The sequence below is a fragment of the Eurypyga helias genome, unplaced genomic scaffold (genome assembly GCF_000690775.1).
Source record: "Eurypyga helias isolate BGI_N326 unplaced genomic scaffold, ASM69077v1 scaffold117, whole genome shotgun sequence".
NCBI classification, from domain to species: Eukaryota; Metazoa; Chordata; class Aves; order Eurypygiformes; family Eurypygidae; genus Eurypyga; species Eurypyga helias.
This window is the reverse complement of record NW_010259672.1, coordinates 26,228-51,182: the sequence shown is the minus strand read 5'-3', so window position 1 is coordinate 51,182 and position 24,955 is coordinate 26,228. Positions and strand designations below refer to the sequence as shown.

The 24,955-nt window shown below is 38.3% G+C and overlaps 1 protein-coding gene across 1 annotated transcript in view; it reads left to right on the top strand.

The window, feature by feature from the left end:
• The window catches only part of ROCK1 (Rho-associated, coiled-coil containing protein kinase 1), a 53,517-nt gene that overhangs the window by 6,718 nt on the left and 21,844 nt on the right, over positions 1-24,955 (top strand). The window contains exons 5-20 of the mRNA XM_010154716.1: positions 2,725-2,809; positions 4,608-4,752; positions 5,013-5,151; positions 7,118-7,209; positions 7,373-7,532; positions 10,121-10,187; positions 14,287-14,375; positions 16,323-16,371; positions 16,850-16,985; positions 17,385-17,476; positions 17,606-17,852; positions 19,622-19,728; positions 20,848-20,998; positions 21,819-21,979; positions 22,797-22,981; positions 23,651-23,720. Of these exons, the coding sequence (XP_010153018.1) occupies positions 2,725-2,809; positions 4,608-4,752; positions 5,013-5,151; positions 7,118-7,209; positions 7,373-7,532; positions 10,121-10,187; positions 14,287-14,375; positions 16,323-16,371; positions 16,850-16,985; positions 17,385-17,476; positions 17,606-17,852; positions 19,622-19,728; positions 20,848-20,998; positions 21,819-21,979; positions 22,797-22,981; positions 23,651-23,720 (1,975 nt within the window). The remainder of the gene's footprint in view (positions 1-2,724; positions 2,810-4,607; positions 4,753-5,012; positions 5,152-7,117; positions 7,210-7,372; positions 7,533-10,120; positions 10,188-14,286; positions 14,376-16,322; positions 16,372-16,849; positions 16,986-17,384; positions 17,477-17,605; positions 17,853-19,621; positions 19,729-20,847; positions 20,999-21,818; positions 21,980-22,796; positions 22,982-23,650; positions 23,721-24,955) is intronic.

The window sequence follows — 24,955 nt, the reverse complement described above, 5'->3', positions numbered from 1 at the left end:
CATGTTTTCTTGTAAGGGGCAAGATGGAAAACTGAGGTGCAGAACAAAGATTTGGCTTAGTTTCATATTATGTACTTGCCCTAAAGTGAAATGTAGTCTCTTATCAGATAGCTTGAGAAGTTTTCTTTTTGATATTTGAACTTTTATCTGTTGTTAGCTTTCAGTTGGATTAACTAGGAGCAGAAGAACATTATTTTTTCTGTAGAAAGTACAGGAAGAGTTTGAGGAAGACACAGTATATAAATTCTCAATTCGTAATCTGGCCAGAAGATCAGTGTTAACACATACGCTTCTGCAAAAAAACAAAAACAAAGCGAAACAAACCGTTAGTCCGTTGCTTGAGTAGGATCTAGGACATCATTAATTATGTAGTTATGCTACCTCTAATGCATAAGTTATCTGGCTGAAGGAACCATTTGTACATGTGTGTTGCAGGCCTTAGAAAGTAGGCATTAGAAGTTGCCAGCAGCACAGCGAGGTGGTTTTTTTCCAGAAAATCTAGATTATTTTGACACCAGCAGATTTTTTGGAATATGCTTTCCACTGGAGTTAATCTGTTCAAATCTGAGGAATGAAAGGAAAATGATGAAAATGTGGACCCACTCTTTAATGGATCAGGGACTTAGTGACAAAGGACATGGCAGTGACTAAGGCATTTACCTCAGCCTTTGTTGGTAAGGTCTGCTTTCAGGTCCCTCAGGTCCCTGTGCCTAGTGGCAGACCTTGGGAGGGTGAAGCATTGCGGTGGCAGAGGAAGATCACGCTGAGTCCCAGCTATGCCAAGTGGACGTACACATGTCCGAGGCACCAGGTGGGATGTACCAAGGCTTGAGAGGGAGCTGACCAGGATCCTGAAGATACTGCTCTCTGTCACCTCTGAAAGGTTGTGGCAGTTTGGAGATTCCTGATGACTGGAAAGAAACAAATGGCACACCCAGCTTGCCTGGAAAAGGGCAAGGAGGGGAGGATCAAGGGAACCTCAGACTGATCAGCCTGAGGGGCAGTCTTTGGGAATCTTACAGAGTAAATTCTCAGGATACCATTTCCAAGCATGTGGATGGGAAGGTGATTGGAACAGCTTGCATGGATTTACCAAGGATAAAGCATGACTTACCAACCCAGTTGCCTTTTGTGATGAGATGATGAGCTCCACTGATGAGGGGAGAACAGTGGGTATTTTTTGCCTTGTCTTCAGAAAGGTTGTTTGATGTAGCCAGATTGGAAAGACACGGTTTGAGTAGGTAGAACAAAGGGTTGTGCTCAGTAATAAAATGTCCAGCAGACAGTCAGCTACCAGTGATTCCTCAGAGGGTTGATACTGGGGTCAGCCCTGTGTGTTCATTCATAGAATCATAGAATTGTTTTGATTGGAAAAGACCTTTAAGATCATCGAGTCCAACTGTCAGTCTGGCTCTACCAAGTCTACCGTAAACCATGTCCCTAAGCCCTACATCAACTCATCTCTAAAAGGCCTCCAGGCCCTGGGCAGCCTGTTCCAATGCTTGACCATCTCTTCTGTGAAGAACTTTTTCCTATTATCCAAACTATTTCCTCTTGTCCTATCACTTGTAACTTGTAGAGGTGGGTGTTGGTCTCTTCTCTCAACCTTCTTTCAGGTAGTTGTAGAGGGCGATAAGGTCTTCCCTCAAGCTCCTTTTCTCCAGACTATGAGCAGTGTTCAGTGAGACAAGCATCAGTCATCAGCTGCCCATGAGGACTTTATAGACAAGATGGGGCCAAACTTGATGTTGTACAATGAAAAGGTGAAAGGCAGTGGATGACACAAGATACAACAAGGGGATATCTAGCTATTCATTAAGAAATATTTTTTTCACTATGAGGGTAGTCAGACAGTTGGAAGAGAGTCCCAGAGAGGCTGTGGAATCTCCATCCTTGAAAAAAAAATTCAAAACCTGACTGGATTTGACCCTGAGGAACCTAATAAAAGTTTGAAGTTGAATCTAACTTTGTTAGCTGTTCTTGCAGTTTACCAGGGGTCTCACACAAATCCCTCCCAGCTAAAGATATTCTGCAAGTATACTGATATATTTCCACTGCACTAAATTTGACAGTTAAGGCCAGAGTTCTTCGAGGTCCCAGTAGTGTACTTTCTCCTGAAATTCATGTTATGCTTTCTAAATAACTGTTTCCTACTGTTATTCTACTTCAGTATATTTAATAACAGTAGATGTGCTGAACTTCACCAGTTACTTTATGAAAACTTCTTTCGTATAACAGATGTACTTTGTGGAAAAGGCAATACTTCTTTTGAGCCATGGTAAATATTTGTTCACATTAATATAATTCTGAAAATGACAGTCATTTGTTCCCTTAAAATAGAAGTGATACAGAGAAGAAGCTGTGTTTTCAAGGCCTGTTTGGCATATCTAACTCGGAACCAGAATGGTCTTTTTTTTCCTGTAGCTGGACCCTAATGGAGGGTTACTTCAAGCAGTGAGTGTTTCTTAGGAACTTGAGGTTCAGGTTTAATGTCCATATTTGTTGAATTTGGTGACTTAAGGCTGTATTTTCACATCCATTATAATTCTTTCAAGTGTGGTAGTTCAGCAGTCTGTGTTGGACATGATACTTGCAGATTTAAAGAGTGGTGTTTTCATGTGGGTGTTCTTCCTTGCAATGTTGCATCTGAAAAATAGTTAATTTTTATTTCCACAAGTTAAGTTGATTTATATGCTTTTAAAAAGAACTATTTTCCCCTTTCAGAGATGTGAAGCCTGATAATATGCTGCTAGATAAAGCTGGTCATTTAAAACTAGCAGATTTTGGTACTTGTATGAAGATGAACAAGGTAAACATGTTTTTAATTTTGCTTTTCTGTTTGTGAATGGAAAACTTACTTAAAAGTGAAAAGGAAATATGCTGGAAACTTTTTAGCTAAATCAGAAGAGTTGAAAGTTCCACTCTGTTCCCGTTACTATTCTTTATGCATGTTACTCAGTGTCAATGTAGAATGCAGAAATGGTTCTTGAATTAGGGTCTGCATCAGCTTCTACACCAATTCCTAGAGGAATTTAATGAAGTCAAGTCAGGACTGTCTCCTGATCCTCTGGATTATTTCTTATTTAAGTCTTGGGTTATCAAAAGTTAATGCGAAGAAGTGGGATTATGTTTAGGTAGTGTGTCAGTCATGAAAGAATCAAAGCTGATGTCCAAGTTGCTGAATCCCAATTGTACTTATTAGCCGTATGCTGACTTAGTGAAAGGGCAAATCTGAAGGAAACAGGTATAAGACTGTCAGAATTTTTTTTATATATATATGTGGTCACTAAAAAAAGGTGTCTTGAATGTACTGTGAAGGCCTTGTTGTTTCCTATACAAAACTGATGGGTTTGTGTCAGCCTGCATATATATATGGGGAAAACAGTCTGAAATGCGTGGTACTTTAATAGTTTCTGTGTAATATGAACATTGTGTTCTCAACATATTCCAGCAGCTTTGAATAAATCACTGTATTTAGCTGCTTTGCCATAAATAAAAGGCATCAATGAAAACAAAGTGTCGATGATGTGTACAGATTCAAGGGGTTGCCTCACGTCACAAACTGTCCACTTCAGTGGAATAGCTGACACAAAATTTGGCTCTATTTTGACTCAATACAGATTTATCCTTCACTGATTGTGTTCTTAACAGTAAGGAATTTTGAAATACAGAGAAACGTTACCCTAGTGTTTAAACTATAAGCACAAGAAAAAAAGAGGAAAAATAACAGGAAACTTTGCTGTATATTGGCATTACCAAAGTAAATTTGTCAACAACATCTTACATTTTGTGCTGTTCTAAACAACACTAGCTGAGTAGTCTTAAGCCTAGTCTTTTGATAAAGAAAGCTTACTCTGTAGGAGAGAAATTGCTGAGCATAGGAGCTTAATTTAGGTGCATCCTGGACTTGGTGCATTTGCAACACTGGATTTAGATTTTTTTATATTTACTTAGCAGTATATTTTTATGAAAGGTTTTCTACTGATCCATTGCTAGAAATGGCATGGGATTATTTCAGAAGTGCCTGAATGGTACTGGAAAGGGGTGTATGGTTGCAGCTTCAGCATTCTGGATGCCAGCTCCAGCGTGACCGATCTCTGTTCTGCCAGCCCTTTATCAGGGGTGTGAGGAACATCAAACGTTCTTCTCACTGGTTCCCTGTTTTGAAGCCTGTTCTACACTTAGTCTCCTTGGCATTAAGTATTTTGGGTCACAGGTGAAAAACTTGCACTTTCGCTGATCCTGTCAGCAAACTCCTTGATGTTGACCCATTCATGCTAAGGGGAGCTTTCTCTGTTCATTATACCTTTATACTGGCATGAGCAGGAGAGGCTGTGCAGTGTTTAGAGGGCCTGGGCACTATTCTGCTTACTTCTTGGATATCAGCTGTGGTTTTTAAAGTAACTTTGACTGTGTTTGAAAAATCTGGTGCTTTGTTCTGGATTTAGTAGCTTAGAATTTAAAAATGTTGAAATACCCATTCAAAAAAAGAATGTTTATTGGGGAAAGTTGAACTGTTGATGTTGCTTAGGCTGCATAAACTCTTGGAAATGGCTTGCAATTTTGGGTCTTATATGTGGGCCTGGCTGTTTTCTTCCTCTTTGTAGGAAGGTATGGTACGATGTGATACGGCTGTGGGAACACCAGACTATATCTCTCCTGAAGTATTGAAGTCCCAGGGTGGTGATGGTTATTATGGGCGAGAATGCGACTGGTGGTCAGTTGGAGTCTTTTTATATGAGATGCTTGTAGGTGAGTAGTAGTTTAACCAGAACGGACTACACTACGTAACTGGACTCCGTGTTAAATTACTCTTCTGACATAAACTGTGGTTTACTGCTCCTGGTATTTACAGAATGTTTTGGAAATACTCTGACACAGTTCTCAAACGTTTGCCCTTGCCTCTTGTTCACTTAGTTGCTTACATTGTTACATATGTAATTTAAATATTAGAAATTAACCCTACAGTAATTTTAATCTGCTTTTTAATTTTTGCGTTGCTGCTTTTTCAGGTGATACGCCTTTTTATGCAGATTCTTTGGTTGGAACATACAGTAAGATTATGAACCATAAGAACTCCCTTACTTTCCCTGATGACAATGAGATTTCTAAAGAGGCAAAAAACCTTATTTGTGCCTTTTTAACTGATAGGTAAGATTTAAATTTTACTCAGAATGAAAGTAGACCTTTGTTAAGAGAATATCTTCTCATGTTGAAAGAACATACATATATGTATTTTTTTTGTGTGGGTTTCTAAACTGCTATAGAGAAGTGAAACTCTTACTGTCTTGGCATGAATGCAGTGTCCCTCACATTTCCATTTAGACGCTGCTACAGTTAGGTGGTTTTCTGATCTGTGAATGCATTTCTGTTAGTTGCATGTTCTCCTTCATAGGAAGTGAGCTTTATTTTTCTCTGAACTACAGCAATATAAGAAACTGTTAGCCCTTAAGTACCATTAGTGCTTTAAGTACAGAAAGGCTTTTTAACTTGTTACTCAAGAATTTATTAGAACCTCAGTCTAAGTCTTCAAGTTACTTTGTCTACATTGAAGCTGCTTTTTGTCTAACCCCAAGCAATAGTTACTAACTGTTGTTACAGTGACCTTGACACGCAGTAGCATAAGTTTCATCTTTTTCAGTCCCAGTATTTGGAAGAGGAGTCACCAATGGTTGCTGCTGCCCTTTGTGGTAGAGGCATGTGTACTGGGGAAAGAGAAGTGCTGCAACTATGCATTATGTCTACCTCATAAATTTATTTTGAATATCATAGAATCACAGAATGGTTTGAGTTGGAAGGGACCATAAAGATCATCTAGTTCCAACCCCCCTGCCATGGGCAGGGACACCTTCCACTATCAGACCAGATTGCTCAAAGCCACATCCAGCCTGGCCTTGAACACTTCCAGGGAGGGGACATCCACAGCTTCTCGGGGCAGCCTGTTCCAGTGCCTCACCACCCTCTCTGGGAAGAATTTCTGCCTGACATCTAATCTGAACCTCCCCACTTTCAATTTAAACTCATTCCCCCTTGTCCTGTCACTACAGGCCCTTGTAAAAAGTCCCTCCCCCCTTCCTCGTAGCCCCTTCAGGTACTGGAAAGCTGCAATGAGGTCTCCCCGGAGCCTTCTCTTCTCCAGGCTGAACAAGCCCAACTCTCTCAGCCTGTCCCCATAGCAGAGGTCATCCAGCGATCTGAGCATCTTCGTGACTTCCTCTGGACTCGCTCCAAGCGGTCAATATCCTTCTGATGTTGAGGGCTCCACAGCTGGACGCAGCTCTCCAGGTGGGGTCTCACAAGAGCAAAGGGGGAGAATCCTCTCCCTGGACCTGCTGGCCACACTTCTCCTGATACAGCCGAGGATACAGGTGGCTTTCTGGGCTGCCAGCGCACACAGCTGGCTCATGTTCAGCTTTTCATCCCCCAGTACTCCCAAGTCCTCCTCCTCAGGGCTGATCTCGATCCATTTTCCACCCATATGAAGTGTTAATCCTTAGTAATAGCTACTATTACATTGGTTTGTGTTGCACAGTGGCAAGGGGCACACAAAACAGATTCCTTTTGGATGAATCTAAAGCAAAAAGATGCGTTTCAGGAGCGTCCCTAATGTACTCCCAGCTTTTTGTGGGCATTCAGGATTGGGGTAGCTTCAGCGGACTGGAAGCCCATCTGAAACGTGGGTGTTAGGTCTCTTTCACTTTGTGTGCATGCTCCTGTTGTACCCACGCTGCTTTAATACAGGCATAACCTTTGCTTGCGAACTGGTGCTATGAAGGAAGGGGGTCTTGTGTTTACTGGGCTGCATGTGATTGGAACAGCAGCATCAGCTCCTAGAAAAAGTGGAACCTAACTGCTGCTTGGCAGCTGCCTGGCTGGTCCGTGATGGTGGAGTAGCAGCAGGGCTTCTCATAGGCGGGACTTCAAACCAGACTGTGTTCTGAGACCTAGCTGCTGTTCTGCTGTAGACATCTTCATGTGAAAAGTTTGAGAAACATCTACGTCTTACCTTAGTTTGGGAGGGGTTTTTTTGTCTTTGTTGTCAGATTACACCTTAAAATGAGTCCTTCAGAATAATTTATGTAGTCTCCCATGTTTAACCAAAACACTCTTTTAACAGGGAAGTCAGGCTAGGACGAAATGGCGTAGAAGAAATTAAACGGCACCTTTTTTTCAAGAATGATCAATGGGCTTGGGAAACTCTGAGAGACAGTAAGTATAATGCATTTCTTCGAGACAGTGGTCCGGCTTAATGATGTGTCATGTTAGCAAAAGGACTGCCATGTTTCTTGTAATGGAATGTAAAGATTTATTTATTCTGTACCAAGGAAAGAGATTTCTTAGTCAGTATTGAACTATTCTACTTTTTTTCTAGCTGTGGCACCAGTTGTGCCTGACTTAAGTAGTGACATTGACACCAGTAATTTTGATGATCTGGAAGAAGACAAAGGAGAGGAAGAAACATTTCCCATACCTAAAGCTTTTGTGGGCAACCAGCTTCCTTTTGTAGGATTTACGTACTACAGCAACCGTCGGTATGTATGCAGAAAGCAAGTTAATGGTGTCAGCATTGTTCCTGAATCTTATCAACCAGTATTTAGCTACAAGCCTATTCAGATTCTTCATACTTGATTCAGAATACTAATGAATTATACTCTTTTGACACTTTGATAATGATAACCAGTACTGCTAGTCATCAGTAGCTTTATATATCACAGTGGTTTTGTGAATGTCTTGTTCTGCATTAAAAATATTATATAGTGGTGCTGCAGAAGGTAAGTAAGAAAAATCCACTGTTGCTGCTACTGGGCAGAGCTGCCTGCAGAGCACGGAATGATATGTGTGGAGTTCAGGGGTCTGGATGTCACTTTGTTTAACTGTGAATTACTGCTCATGATCTGTATATGAACGTTCCGTACTCTGTACATCAATGTTTTAGCATGTGATAAATTAAACCTTGGCTTACTAGGAAAAAAATATTTTCTACTTGCCTCTTATTGGCTTCATAACTTTTTTTTCCACAGTACCATCCACTGCAGAGTGAGATTGTGATGCTGTACAGTTTTCACTGTTGCTTAGACGACTTTATCATTTTAACTGATGTAATTTGTTAAATCATACTTTCAACAGTCATTATTACCATGGGCACTATGGATAGCTATAGCTATGTTCAAAAATCTCAGTAGATTTTCTTACTTTGAAAGCTGCTTTTAATTGTGGTGGGTTAAAGTGAGCTAAAACTGCTAGCAGGCCATGTCAGATAGATACTATTAGTTTTAATAGCATTTCTGGATAGGAAAGCCTTAAAGGAAACAAATCTGGTTTTCATCCTTGCATAGAAGAGGAACCACTCTTCCAAGCCTGTGGTGAAATTCTTTCCGTCTCTGCAAGGAGTTGGAACTGTTGTTGCTTTCTGCATAGTAAGGGGTAGGAGGACTTGCAAGCTTTCCATACAGTTTGTGTGAGTTCAGCAGTTTCACCTACTGTTCTGATTTTAGTCTAGGACTTAGGAAAATCTTAATTTTTTGCTTGCAAGAAGATTTTGGAATATGGTATCAAGAAGGTGAAGTAGCATACAGAAGCTTGTTAGTAACAGAATTTCTTCTTTCCCCCTCTTCCTTCTTGGGGGAGAGTATCAGGAATTTAGACAACTGTGTTTTGCTGTCATTGAAGGCTGCTAATAGATAGAATCATAACTTTGTATGCTTACTAGAACTAAAATGCTACCCTAGAATTGAGGTTTGTCCCGGAATAGTCTGCTGGTGTGATAGTCTTGAAAAGTCTGAAGCAACGCTTCATACTTATTAAACCTGCAGTCCTAATTTTTGTTCCCTTTTTGTATTGAAAATAGTTCAAACATTTAAAACGATTATACATTTAGAACAAAGTTGCACGTATATCTTCTTCCCTCCTTCAGTTTCCTTTCATTCATGTATGCCGGGGAGTTTAAAGGAGAGGAACTCTAGGAAAATGATGTGACTTTTGTCTTTAAAGGAAACAGTACAATCTTTTACTATAGGATACTTTCTGCAGCTGTAATCTCATTGACTGCACACTAGCAATTATGGTGGTTTATTGTTGAACTTCACCTATAACAGAGATTTTGGAAGACTATCCGAGAACACTTTGCAGCCCTACCTGGCTTGTGTGTTCTCTTCTGGATTCTGATGGAGCTGGTGCTGTGCCTGTTTAAATAGCACATTCTTGCTGCTCAGCAGCCGTGGTGTGCAACGTATGGCGGCTTCTTCTACTCAAGACAGCAAGCTCCTTTCTGTAGGAAACGCTCCTTTTCTTCTTTGTCATTTGATTGTCTCAAAGCAGTGTCCTTGTTTAATTTGACCATGGCTTTCGAGATGTCTTTGATTTTACCCTCCTTCATCTTTTGGAGAAGTTTTTGTATATGTGAAAATAATGCGTGTGAAACAAAAAAGAGGACGTGTCCGTATTCCTCAGGTCATGTGTTGGAGAGTTTTTCCTCACATAATCTGATGCAGTTAGAGATGCTTTACATCTAGATCAGTTACCAGGCCAATAATATCACATCAAATACCAAAGGAATTTGAAGATTGTGATTTGTATTTATTTGACTCTTCAGAATCACGACAAATAGAATTTATGGTGTTTTTAAACACATAAAATAAGAACGCTAGCTTTGAGGCAAGCTTTTTTTGTATGGAATTCTTAGTAACTTCATTGGACGTTACACAATCTCCAAAGGGAGATTCTTCATTGCTGCTACTTGCTGCATAAGTGCCTGAGTAAATATTTATGGGATGGAAGCCAATGGGACTGTTGTAACCATGGAAAGCAAAGATTTTTTTTAATGGTTATTAAAAAAAAGAAAAGTGGTTGTATTAGTATTTGGCAGAAATCCTTTTTTTTGGAGGTCTTCTACTGCAGCTTTCTACTTTACCCTTTACAATAAATTAGGTTGAGTTTTTCACTTAAATGTACTTAAATCTTTAAGTATAATAAGTGCAGGAAAAAAATCTGACTATGTTACTATTTGTTTATCCATATTCTGGAGCAAAAAATCTGGAGGTTATGTTTTAGGGAGATTGTATAATGTTTTTTATAACTTTGCTTTTAAGTAACTCTTAAAACTTTTAAAATGTTGTTACAGGTATTTAGCTGTCTCTGCAGAAAACTCCAATGATAACAGAACAGGCTCCAGTGTGGATAAAAGTGTGGTATGTCTCACTGCTTTTCAGCTTTGTTGGATCCTAGTGAAGAATCTGTTAAGTATATGGGAATAAACTGTTTTGAGTTCTAAATGTCTCAGATTATTTTAGTGCTTGGTATAAGGGAAATCAGTGTATAAATTTTAACTGTTAGTATGGTCTGCCTATTCAAGTTGTTGGAAAAACAGAATTTCAGTTCTTGATTCTCCTGGATTGGGATACAATAGCTGAAACTGCATGCTCTTTTTGTGGAACGGGATTCACCGTTTCTATCTTCAGAAATGTCAAAGTGTTTGTACAGTATTTTTAGAGTGCCTCATCCATCCCAGGTATACACAGCCTTTGTGGCAATCATGGAGCCTGGACCCAAGTGTGATGGGAAGCTTGGGCTTTCCCGCAACCTGCCGGTTTAACACTGGGACTGGACTTCCTGTGACCTGAGTGGGAGGTGGCAGATAATGTACCAAGCTCGGGTATTCTGCCCCTTCCCAAGGGTGCCCCACAAGCTATTGGGAATTTGGACACTGAGGATCTGCATTTACAGAGCAAGAAACGTTCAGCCATTCTTTCAGTTACTGCTCCCCAAGCTGCTTAGCAGTCAGGTTTCCAGGAACGTATGCTGAGGTGTTGGAAACAGGGCCTGCTTGGATTCTGTGTAAGCTCTGGTGTAAATCAAGCTATTCCCTTAGAATGGTTTGATATTTTACAAATTACGTTCTTTCCAGAAGAAAATACTGTCCAAAAATTGATAATTAACTCTAAAAGACATCTTCTTGGCTCTGACTAGGATTTACTTTGTTAGTATTTTGTTCTGCTTTCCATTTAGAGTAGAAGAGGAGGAGATAACAAGATAATGGGGAGGAGATAAAGTTGCCATATGAAGGTTTTAATGATATACGGTATTATCCAGAGAAAATTTGTAAAGGGTAGGGGAACTGAGTATGTACTTTATTGGGCTAACTGAAGTTATTAAGCATTGAAGTGTCTTGATTTCTTTATGTAAGTTGCTGTGTTTTCCTCATAAGCATTTGGCTGTTGATATGGTAAAATTAAAAACAGAGCCAGACTTGCAAATATTTGCAGATACTTAAGATACTGTGCTGGCCTTTGGTTGACTTTGAGGAGAGTAACTGAATGGACTTGGCATAATTAGTGGGATACAGGCACCTGCATGTTGTTAAAGAACCCTTGAGTCCTGTCCATATTGTCAGATGTATTTGAATGTCTTGTGATTTCTGAGTTTTGGGAGGTGAAGTTTTGGAAGGATGAGAGTGATACAGAGGTTTAAATAAATGTTCCGTCTTTACTACAAGGTATTTTTACCCCACAGTTCTTTCTCAGCTGTTTTTCTTTCATTACATGCTGCAATGAAAACGGTAACGTGTACACATGGTTAGCAAATTAATTAGTTCCGGAAATATAACACAAGATGTTACCTGGTCTGTCTGCATTTTGGCATGGTACTGAGTGTCTTCTGGGAGGGACCGAGTGCCAGGAATTTCCAAGAAATTCATTTTGTTTTGCAAGTGTATAAAACTTCACAGAATCAGGCCATGAAGTTGAAGGAAAATGGTATTCCAATATCCTTTAATTATTCAATGTCCTTTAACTGAATTTCAAATCCTTTGGTGATCTGATTATTTATTTGGTTTAGTGTTACCGTAACCAACCTGTAAGCAGGTCAGATATTAAGAAAGAGGAGATTGGCAGGGTCCTTTGCACTAGGTCTTTGGTTTTCTTCATTGTTCAGGGCGCAGAACCAGATGCACTATGCCATGGTGATTTAGAAAAAAGAAAAAAGTGTGGGTGTTCCAAAGGGACTTTTCTTGGCTTCTGTGCTGTAGGCAGGCTTTTCTGTATTCCTTTTTTCTCTCACCTCATACTCAAAGTGGAAACTGAGAATAAACCAAAACATAAAGGAATGTTTATACCTTTATACCGAGTTAATTGTAACTCAGGATTTTCTCAAGGTGTTATTTAGTCTATTGATACCCAATTGTGCAAAACCTCTCTGGAAGCCTGTTGTCTCTTACTAATGAGACTGCTCAGCGAGCTTAGATAGGCCCCTTGGGGTAGAGCGCTATAAAAGCATCCAGAGACAGAAAGAAGCAAGAGGAGGCAGTCGAGGTCCAAACTAGTAGGAGTCAGTACAGAAATGCCTCAGTTGCCAGATGTCTTTTTGGACCTGTTCCTCATCCATCCCATTTAGTTCCTTCATGCAGCCTATCTGGAAGGGCGATAAAAAGAGTAACCAAGAAATGGAAGAGCAATTATGTTGAAATTTCTTTATCCTTTATTTTTGTGCATTAGCTGTGGTGCCTTTCTAGTAAAGTGACAGCTAGCCTTTGCAGTCTTGCTTCTTGCTTTATTTCTCAGTGGTTCATACTGGGGAGATAAATGGGTCATGGTACTGGTCTTTCCTCCTTTTTTCTCAAAGTTTAGATTGAGAGGCAATCTCTGTGGTTTTTGACTACAACCATTGTCTCATCCCCATGGTGTTACGTTGCATGTCTCATCGCTAAGTGGTTTTCCAGAGCTGTTCTCTAAGTGCTGAGAGTCTATTTTTTCCAGTGTTTCCTTGTTTTCCCAAGGCTTTGTGATGGATAGTGGTAAATACATAGAGTGGTAAATATGTAAAACGTGTAGTTTCTGGTTCGTCCCCAGTCTTCATGTTGGTGTTCTTCCTCTGCAAACTTCAGAGCAGCTTAAGAATGTGGAAGAAAGAAAAAGGAGGAAACGAGAAAGGGTCTCCAGTTCTTGAGAGCACCTGAGTGCTGCTTTATTTCCTCCTACAATGGGAAGGAGATTGAAAGTAGCAAGTTAGAAAAACGCCTGCCTGGAAGTAGGCAAAAATAATCTCACCTATAACTTTCTTATTTAATGTGGATAAAGCATGCTATAACACGTCTCCAGTATGTCCAGTTAGGACTGTGCAGAGGGCAGTCCTTGTGGAGAACACTTACTGCTGCTGTCACAAAAGAATGGAGACAAGTGTAATTTGTGTCCTCCTTCATGATCTTAGTGAGCAGTTCTAGTTTCTCGAAGCATATTTTATGGGAAAAGGAAAAAAGAAAGAGCAAATGTGGGAGCAACTGTTCTGTTGCTCCTCTTTCTGGGATGACTGTGCAGAAGGAGTCTTGACAGTTGTCAGAATTAATGAAGTTAGAACAGGGAACAAGAAAGAAAGCAAAGGGTCAGAAGCACTTGAATATGTTGATCTGAAGAGAGTCTAGGTTAGGACTGTAATTCTTCTCTATGCAGTTCCGTGAGTGTTGAGGGAAGAGTGAGAAACCTAAGTAAGGTTGAAATCCTGGCAAGATCAGCTAAAAGGTTTAAAAGAGTGCATCAGCATGTCCTTGACTTAATGAGCTTCCTCAGAGTTGTCACTATCTTGTTAATTGAGGATTTTACTGATATTGGAGTGGGATTATTGTGCCCAGAGATCCAATAGAAGGTAGATATTTTGAGGCTACATGGAAAGAATAAATTTCTGAATTCATCTTGCTGGCAAACAGTATATGCTATACAGAATGTTCTCTATTAACATCTGAAGCTTGTGACTATTTTCAGCCCTTAGTACAGTGCTAGCTGTAAAAATTATCTCTGACTAAATAGATGTTAAAAGTATTCCCACCCCACTGCTAATAACTGTCAGGTCTGGTTCTGCTTCCTGAACGTGTTGAGAGCTTGAAGATGGGTTACAAAATACACATGGTGGTTTGTGGTAGAAAAAGAAATTTTGAGACTAATTAAAATGCTTTCTTAGGTCTTTGCAGAATCCTACTTATCCTATCCTAAAGATATTACTGAAGATGCTTAAAACAAGGAAGATTTGACTTAGCTTAGCCCTGTGAATTTTGATGGAACTATTCAGAGACCTAAAATTTTATGTATGTTCTAATGATAGAATGGCATAATATAGAAGGTGTTTCTCATAATTAACCTTTTTATAATTGGGGGGATCACATATTAGTAAGGTAAAAATCTAGTGTTTAGATAGAAATGAGTAAGCTGTGATACAACATGAGCAGCACTGAATATTCTGAAATATTTTTTTAAGTTTTTAAATTTAATGCATGTTCTTTCATGTACAAATATATACTTAAAGTTGGAAAATATGCAGAAGATGATCTATGAGTTGGAAGAGCAACTACATAATGAAATGCAGTTGAAAGATGAAATGGAGCAAAAGTGCAGGTGAGACTTTGAACTTCAATGTTTACATAATTTAAATACATCTAACACTTCAATTCTTTATTACTGCTTTAGGGATTACCAGAATAACATCAAGGGTAGCACTGTAGTTCTTCAAGAGAGTTCCAGGCACTGGTTTAAGTCATTCTAAAGCAACATCTTAATGGTTTTCTTCAACATAGTATGAAGAAAATGTTTTCTTTTCATTGGCACCCATGTAACACACATTCTTTCTGAACACTTGAATGTTTGAGTTTACTTGATATCTCTGAATTCAGGTGTTTTATTGGACTGAGGTACACAGTGATTGTGCTGATTTAAAAAAAAAAAAAAAAACAAAACAAACTGTATATACGGCATATATTGGATCATTGAAGTACACAGTGATTGTGCTGATTTAAAAAAAAAACACACAAAACAAAACAAACTGTATATACGGCATATAATCACTGAAATCATTGAAATTAACTGTCTGGTTTCTAAATACATGGTACTTGTTGGAAAACCACTTTTTTTTTCCTGTGACTGATAGGTAAGAATGACTATTTGCTTTCTAAAGTCTTTTTTGTACCATGTTGAAGAAGTAGCCATGTGAGAATATCCTACTTTTTCCACCGACACTTACGAACAAACAGTCGGGATTATTTTTTTCTGATAATCAGAAGTTTTTACTCAGATTCATGCAAACTAAATTTCCCCTTCAGTTAGCTTCTCCTTTTGAAGTCTTTTCCTGAAGGCCTAAATAAAGCCAGAAGGCAACACAAGGTATAGGAAGAATTAAGACTTGCAACTTAGGACGAGAGTGTGTAGCTGTACAAGGCACTTACGTGGGAACTAGTAGCCAAAATGATCTGGTGGGAATTTAGACTGTGTCACACTGTTGCTTACTTAAACACAGCTTCACTGTACACATGTTCCGCTTGCTTTCCACAACCAGGACATAAGTTGCCTGAAAGATACTCAGTAGCTGTCTTCCTGCAGGACTGCTGAAGTTGTCAGAACACAGCAGTATGTCTACTGATGCATCACGCAGTTAACTGCCGAGTTAGTAGATAAGATGTATTGCTGTAACTGTGCCTTATCGAACCTCCCAGGTAACAGTGCCTGGGTCATTTTTGTAATCATAGAATCACAGCATGGTTTGGGTTGGAAGGGACCTTAAAGATCATCTAGTTCCACCCCCCCTGCCATGGGCAGGGACACCTTCCACTAGACCAGGTTGCTCAAAGCCTCATCCAGCCTGGCCTTGAACACTTCCAGGGATGGGGCATCCACAGCTTCTCTGGGCAACCTGTTCCAGTGCCTCACCGTGAAGAATTTTTTCCTTACAGCTATTTTAAATCTGCCTTCCTTCAGTTTAACCTCTTAATTTCAGTTCTCTGTTTGAAGAGGGATAGCTAGCTACAAAAAATGCAAGGGTTGTGTCAATGTTCTTGCCCATTAGCTGAGGTTTTACTAGGCACTGAGCTTCACTCTTTCTATAATACTATGTGGTACATGGCTTCAACAAAGGGACTTCTAAATAATATTATTCAAGTATCTTCATCCATAGTAGGGAGCTGTCTGCTATTGAATTAATGAACCGTTTTAGGTATTGGGGATGTTCACAACTAGAGGAAATTTTAGCAGTTTGCCAGGGTATTCTATTTGAGTGATAGCCTGTTGTGTACAGATACATTACATTATATTACATTTGCAGATAAAGAGAGAAAAGGTGGCACCTCAAGTTCTGTGTAGTCTGGAACAAAGTTGGTAAACACTTTAATATATTTTACAAATTGTTTCAAGGGATTGATTGTCTTCTTCAGTTTCAAATGTTTATTACAAAATAGCATTAGCCAAAATATAAATGTTCACTTTAGTAACTGTCCCAAGTTATTTAGCTAGAAAAATTCTGTGTATAATGTATCCTTCTCATCTATTACTTAAATGATTTTGTTCTACTTTTAGATCTTCAAACATAAAGCTGGACAAGATAATGAAAGAACTGGATGAAGAGGTAATTTTTTTCCTCAGTGAAGCCGCCTTAGTTGAGTAAAGAATGTGGCTAGCACTTTCATGTTTTAAGGTATTTCTTCTGGGACTAAAAAAAAATTGTTCTGAATTTAAATTTGAGACTAAACCATCACATTTCATTGCAAAGAACTGGGAGATGTATTTTTATTTGTACACCTTTTCAAAAACTTTCTTTCTGTAAGTCACTCTGAACTTGGTTTCCTCTGCTAAATGTGTTGCCTAGTCTTGCTCATCATGACTTTTCTGGAGTTTATCAAAATCAGTTTCTCTTAAAATTAATGTACAGGTTTCATAAATGTCATATTGAAGTTAAAGCCATCTTTTCTGAAAACATTTCCAGAAACTCATTCATTGGAAATGAACTGATGCATCAGTTTCCTTGATTAATTAGTTGCAGAGATAATGGTTTAGGGATCATTCCTTAAAATGTAAATAGAAAATACCAATGCTTTTAACTTTAGGGAAATCAAAGGAAGAATTTGGAATCAGCAGTGTCTCAGATTGAGAAGGAAAAGATGGTATTGCAACATAAGATAAACGACTACCAAAGAAAAATTGAACAGGAGAATGAAAAAAGACGGAATGTGGAAAATGAAGGTATGCCATGTTGTCCAAACGCTGACGCTTAGGAGGTGCATGATATGTTTTGGGGAGTAATTTACCACTTTAGCATGTCAAGTACTACACACATTTAAAGGGATATTTTCAAATAATGAACACTAATTTTGAGTTTGAGCTTTAATGAGAACATGATATTTTTTGTCTTATTTTCAAATTCTGTTCTTTATAGTGTGTGGTGGTGTTCTGAAAGCACAGAATTTGACCTGAAAACATATATAAGAAGCAGAAAGTCAACAAAAGACCTATTATGTCAAGAACTTATTTGAGAGTTTGTGTAAAATAAATAAATAAGTAAATAAAATTCTTAGGCTGGTTTTGTCTAGGTTTTGTCTTTTTTGTTTTATCTTCTGTATTAATGGTGTAATTTCTCTTTAGTGTCCACGCTAAAAGATCAGATGGAAGACTTGAAAAAAATCAGCCAGCATTCACAAATTACAAATGACAAGATAACACAATTACAAAAACAAGTATGTTGCTTCTGTTCATTGTCTTCATTAGTTCTTAGATTTAAAAAGCAGTATTGAGTATTTGGATATCACAAAACTGGTCCCAATATTTTTTTATGTTTGAGAAACGTGTCTGTTTTATTTTAACAGCTAGAAGAAGCAAATGACTTGCTGAGGACAGAATCGGATACAGCAGCAAGACTGCGAAAGGGTAACACAGAAATGAGCAAGTCATTAAGTCAAGTAGAATCACTGAATAGAGAACTGCAGGAAAGGTGCAGAGTTCTAGAAAGCACAAAACTGCAGGTGGAGAAAGATTATTACCAACTGCAAGCAGCTTTGGAGTCAGAACGAAGGGACAGAAGTCATGGATCTGAAATGATTGGAGAACTGCAGGGTAATTCTTCTGTATTTATACTTTACTAAAAAAATGTGATCACCCTTGTTTATTAAATAAAGAACAGTTACATAAAGGGAGGAAAGGCAACTTGCAAACTGAGTGTGACTTAATAGAACAATTTCTGAAGACTGTATCTTGCTTCCTGACGATGTGGCTCTTGGGAGGGAGAGTGTCAAAATCAAAGAGCGAGAAACCATTGATTGTAAGTCTGTGGGGTTGCCCTGCTTAAAGGTCTGAGTCCAGTGGTACAGAAATATTAAAAGCTGCTATAGAGAAGACGCAACACTGTGTCGTACTGCCTTGGTGAGCTGGCCGAGGTGAAATGGCTCTGAAATGGCTGAGTGTAGTTTGATCAGGTCTGTTGTTAGTTGCATGAAGGAGGTACAAGTGGCACAAGAAAACTATCCGGTGCACTTCAAAATGTGTTTTTGGCCACATCCAACTCAGCAGCCTGCAGGAAAAGGACCTTTTTCTGAAGGGTGTGAGGCTAAGGTGCTTGCTGGTATATATGCACATAGTTATATGTAGTTCAGATACTCGTACAGCTGGTTTTAAAAGTGCATTTGATATCAATTAAAAAAACATAAGAACTAGAAAGACTTTCTCTTCTTCCACCTCCTAGTTTTTTACATATTGCCAGCATATCTCTCTGTACTTAAAAATGTGAAGCAAACTGTACTGTACATAGATACATTTGATAGGTGTATTTCTGTGTACTGTATTTAAGGTATTAAGTGTCATAGAGTTTTATCTGTTTCATTGTAAAGAGATAATGCAAAATCTTCAGTTTAGAAATACATACTGCTACTTCAGCTTATATGTATACTACTGTGGCATCTCTACATGTGTGTATATTTATATATATACACACACATACACACTCTACTACTAAAGCTCCGGGGGAGAACTTGTGGCAGGCAGCCTTTCAATAGTTAAAGGGGGCTTAAAAGAAAGATGGAGGTGGACTTCTTACCAGGGCCTGTAGTGTCAGGACAATGGGCAATGGGTTTCACCTGTAAGAGAGTAGATCTACATTAGATATAAGGAAGAAATTTTTTACGATGAGGCACTGGAACAGGTTGCCCGGAGAAGCTGTGGATGCCCCATCCCTGGAAGTGTTCAAGGCCAGGCTGGATGAGGCTTTGAGCAACCCGGTCTAGTGGAAGGTGTCCCTGCCCATGGCAGGGGGGTTGGAACTGGATGGTCTTTGAGGTCCCTTCCAACCCAAACCATTCTGTGATTCCACTTGGTATTTAGTATCAACTTCTTATGCCACACAGGGTCTTGTGGTGGATGCTGGGAGGGGGGAGGGGGGGCATGGGAAATAGTTCCCTTATCCATGGCAGAGCACTTGAGTAACAGTTAGGTGAATACATGTTGTATTAGTACCTCTAGATCCATTTGAGACTGAATTTCTGTGTAATGTGCCTTATCTACAAACAAGTGGAGTTACCATCAGGGAAGGTGCATGTTACATAGCTCAGCAGAACTTGGACTAATGGAACAAATAATTTTTTTATTAGATACTGGGAGTGATGGAAGGCAGGTACCAAGTTTGCATGTGATTGTTTTTTGTGAATTGTTACTAATGGCATACATAAGGAGTGGCTGAAAAGAGCAGTTTCCTTTACAATGTACAGCCTTTGCGTGTCAGAATCATTTGAAGGTGTAAATATTTTAGGGGCCCAGAAATCAATGAAAGCTGAAAAGCCTATCTATTGAAGAGAATTAACTAATATTGAATGATACTGAATTTCTTATGACAGTTCGGATTACAACTTTACAAGAAGAAGTAAAAAACATTAAAAACAACCTTGAAAGAGTGGAAGCAGAAAGAAAACAAGCACAGGATATGCTTAATCATTCAGAAAAGGTATGGTAGAGTGCTGTTGATGCGAGTGTTCTTAGTCAGCTTTTGATTATATTTTGAAATAGTATTTAAGCTAAGAACGTTAAGTCCTCTGTTCTTGCTCTAAATCCATCTAGTGTTAAAATGATTAACTGAACAGTGCTAATCTACAATCTCATCAGGATGCTGAGTTGCACAAGTGCTCAGGTAGTTCTTACTTGCAGCTTTGGGTGTAAAATTCATTTTTGTCATTCATTGTCACCAATTCAAGGAGCCAACCCTTTATCTGTAGCAAGTAGCTTTTATTCTGCCTGCCTAACTATTGCTACAGAGGCTTGCCTCCTGAAAATCTATGAATTGAACTTTTGAAAAACCTGACACTTAAATCTCTGCTTTTACTGGATTTCAATTTGGCTGGATTAGTGCCAGACCTTTAGTTCAATTTTGGAGCTGAACCACTTCAATTTTTTTCCTCCCTTCCTAAAAATGGTAACCGCACGTTCCCCTAACATCTGTGATCTGCGCCCCAAGATAGAGAAACACATAAGGAAGAGTAAAAGGAAATCCTGCACCTTTTTTTTCCAGATAGGCTACGTTGTTAGCTCTCTGTTTGAGGCCAGGTAAAGGCTTGCTGTGTTGTGTGGTCTATCCAAATAAACCAGAGAGGCATGACTACCTGTGAGGGAAGGTGCAGGCAGTTACTCTTCTCATTTGATGTTATGTGAAGCCACAATTCAAAGGCAAGTCCTGTCTCTCGAAGGTCATCTCGTTTCATGAGTTAATGGCTGGCAATCCCAACAATGGAATAACAGAATTACATTCAGGTAGCAATAATTCCTCTGTGCTCTAGTGGTGTTGGTGGATTAGTTGTATGTTTCCAGTTTTAGGTGACTACTAATTATTCAAACTGAGAATTTTCCATTTTCCTGCAAATTTATAGACGACTGAAAAAAGTTGATGAAGTTTTTCCCCAGAGCACTGAGTACAGTTTTTGTGGTACCACTCATTATTAAGCGTGGAAAATCATGTCGCTAATTTCTTCATAACAAAAAGCTAGCACTAAAAAACCAGAAGGAAATGTGATTCCTCGAGATATTATAGAAATATTATAGAAAACTGGTAACTTTTTCCCATTATCTTTAGGAAAAGAATAACTTAGAGATAGATTTGAACTACAAGCTCAAATCATTACAAGACCGTTTAGAACAGGAAGTAAATGAACACAAAGTGACTAAAGCGCGATTAACTGACAAACATCAGTCAATAGAGGAGGCAAGATCAGTTGCAATGTGTGGTAAGTGTTTCCTGCAAGTTTCAGGTAAATATGTAATAAAAAGTATTTTGATTATGATCTGTTAAAACACGTTGGTTTATAATGTCGTGCTCTCATACAAATGTTAAATCCCTCGTATAGAGAAAATACCTATAAAAAATTTAAAACATGCTTCATCTTCATGAAAACTACACTTCCTGAAGTATTTTCTCTAATATGGTACTTGTACCATGAGAAGTGCATTATTTCTTAATGTTTTGAGTATCTTATTCAAAGCCTTCCTTTGGCTTTGGAATTGTATTGAATCTTGACATTCTGACTAATGCTAAATGGAATTGAAAGGGTGGATTATTAAGACACAATGTGAGAGAGATACATCTCCATGAATAAAAGATGTGTCTTGATATCTTAATGGAATACATCAGGTTTCCTCTGTGAAGGTCATCGGTACCTCCATGTGCAGTTTGTAACTTTTCAGAAAGCTAACACGAATGATAGCATCTCTCTTCTTTCCCTCTACTATCCTTTCCTGGAAATTAAACTTTGCCTTTATTTTATAATGGATTACTTCAAGAATCTGCAGTTTTTCTTTCTTTCACTATTTGTCATGATAATATTTCAGTGCTTTGAATGCAAATTGGAATTATATTTCTTTTTTAGTGTTTCCTGTAATAGTGCCAGGAAGTTTTTACTCAGTAATCAGTCCAACAGCAGAAGAGCTTACATAGCTGAACAAAAGGATCTGAAAAATATTAGGATACTTAAGACTGTGTTTACGAAAACATTCTTGCAGATGCTACATATTCATTTTTGTTGTTTTTCTCTTCTTAATCTTGTTCAGAAATGGAAAAAAAGGTAAAGGAAGAAAGGGCAGCAAGAGAAAAGGCAGAAAATCGGATAGTTCAGGCGGAAAAACAGTGTTCCATGCTGGACTTTGACCTGAAGCAATCTCAGCAGAAACTGGAACACCTTCTTGAGCAGAAGGAAAGACTGGAAGATGAAGTAAGTAAAAAGTTAATCACTACGATTTTCTATATAAATAGATTATAATTACATTGGGAAATAGAAATTGAATTCACCTACACTGAGCTCCTTGTGCAGTTCACCTCTCTGTAGAACTGAAGACAGTTGTTGGTTAAATGGATAATTTCTGCCTGTTTCTTAGCTCTTGAGTGCTTTACGTATTTCAGCCTTTAATTTAACTTGCTTGTGAATTTGATTGTGTAGTCTGGTCGGTTTGCAGTTCTGAGTTTGCGTTCTCCAGAAAAGCATTTATTCAAGGAAATGCAATTAGAATATTGAGTGTGACAGCTAGGTACTAAGAGTAATAGCTTCATCTTTACTTTTTCCTTACAGCACACTGAGAATGAAGGTTGTTACGACTTCCTTAGGGGTCACGAGTGGTGTAAATTAGTTTTTGTATCGCTGGTAGGCTGCATTTTTTTTTCTAGAATGAGAAGGTTTTAAGATCTGAAATCCATGGAGAGACTTGCTGGACCTTTCAGTGGACAATTTCAGTTTCTTCCATTGTTGCCTTTAAGATAAGATAAAACACACTGGGGACTTTGAAATAAGCTAAATATGGGGAAGCTTTATCGTCGTGCAGCGTCCTCTCAGTACGTTCTGTAAGGGCAGAAGCTTTCTGTGAGAGTATTGCACTGAAGTGTTTGGAGATTTAGGAATATTTTTTCCACGTTGTACAATGTGTAGCATCTAGGCCATGGTGTTTGATACAAAATAGTCCCTAGATGAAACACTTTCAGCCACATGCAGTTGATTATTCAGCAAATGTTTCTAAATTGAAATATTTCTCATTTAGGTAAAGAATCTAACACTTCAGCTAGAACAAGAGACGAATAAGCGAATAATGGCACAGAATGATTTAAAGGCACAAGCTTTTGAAGCAGATAACTTGAAGGGTTCCGAGAAGCAGCTGAAACAGGAAATCAATACGTTGTTAGAAGCAAAGAGATTACTGGAATTCGAGTTGGCTCAACTTGCTAAGTAAGTAAAAAAATTAAAGTAAAATGGAAAAAGTTGCTTAAATATGCATGTACTGTTTTGCCTGTTCCTATTAATGAAAAAGGTTCTCTGGTTGCATAGGCTTTTTTTCCTAAACTGAAAGAATATTTTTAGCTGCATGTTATGATGATGTATGTAGCCTTCAGCGTTGGAATATTTTTGTTACAAGCCGTGATGCAGAACAATTCTTGGCTCATCATTCTACGTCAAGGCATATATGCCACTTTTGAGTGATGACTTTATGGGTTGACTGTGATACTACTAATTAAATCATATGGGACTTTTTGGTTTATTACACGGGAGTCAATAGCTTTTTCCCCCTTTACATACCTGATTTTATTTTTCTTAACACTTCTTAAGCTGAGTGAAGACATTTTTCATTAATTAGGCTTCTATTATATCTTTCTTCAGCTGACCTAACATTTCTTCATTTAGACTACTACTTGTCTTCCAAATCACATGCTGAAATGACCATCAGGGTAGAGTAAAGAATGTAATCAGAATTTTAGGATACAGCAACCTGTTGGTCTTTGTGAAAGATGATGTGTGCAAATGTGAGATCTCTGTAGGATGCTGTTCTGGTTAGAAATAGTCTTTGTCATTTGTTAGTAGCTGAGTTTTATATGTTTTTCCTTTTTTATTCTTTCAAAGACAGTACAGAGGAAATGAAGGTCAAATGCGTGAGCTTCAGGATCAGCTTGAAGCTGAGCAGTATTTTTCGGTAAGACTTGCAAAGAATTGTGAATGCTACATATTGACAGGAAATCATTGAACAGTACATAATTTGACATAGTGAATTCTTTTTAAATGTAAATAACAGCCTGGCATAAATCAGCAATTCACAAAATCTCATTTGCAATATGAACAGCAAAAAAAAAAAAAATTACAGAGCATTAAGTAGTCTAATATGATGCTTTGTACTTGTTTGCTTGTCAAATCTTTATATATTACATTCAGTAACCCTTACCTGAATTACTCACCAGAGTAGTTCCTACTTGAGGTTGGAAAATAAATATTTTTCTGACAGAATTGCAAACTGTGTAGAGAGTTCAAAATCTCAGTATTTACTGGAATATATTCCATGATATTGATCTACTATATTTAAGAAAATACCTGCAGAATGCTACTGGATCTATTCCTTATCATTTTAGAAAGATACCTTCTTTGCACCTGAGTCCCTGAAGAGCCTTGTTCTGTAATCCTGGTAGCCAAAATGTGTATTTCATAGACTTAGACTGATCTGTTTCATTTCTGTGAAAAGCAACGGTAGCATGAGGTGCTCTGTAACACCTGAACTTCAAATACACTTGTGAACATGGACAGTGTCATTTCACTTTGGGAATTACTTTTTAAATTCAGTTTGTGCCTGGAGGGGCAATAAAAATGTGTTCACTAAACTGCATATGATTGTAATTTTATTGTGTTACAGATTTTTTTTGTTCATTTCTCCATAACATACTGCTAATAAGAAGATCCAGAGTATTGTGTTTCATTCTCAGTTTTCTTTTTTTTCCACTAGCACGTAATTTAAATGAGACATTTGTAACTCAGTCTGAATAGTTAGCGGAAGTACTTTATTGTAGATCAAACTTTAACTTCCAGAATTGCTGGTGGTCTTAATAACAATGTAGTAATTAAGAACAGAAATTGTTCATGTAAATTGGACTTCTGTTGAATCACTTATCAAGACAAAGTCAGTCTGTACAGAAAAAACTTAGTCTAAGAGAAAAGATACGTGAGCATGAACAGAATACAACAGGTGAAAGAATAGGACAGCACTAGGCTTGTTTAACTAATGCTTTGAGACAGTGATGCTACAAGGGGGTGCAGATTCGTCCTGTTGTCTCCAAGAGACCTGCTCAACTGTGTCCTAGTGCCTTCCTTCCCTTTTCCCTGTTGTCAGCAGGTGTGTCTGAACAATTATGTAGGAAAGCAGACTAGAGAATTTAAAACTAA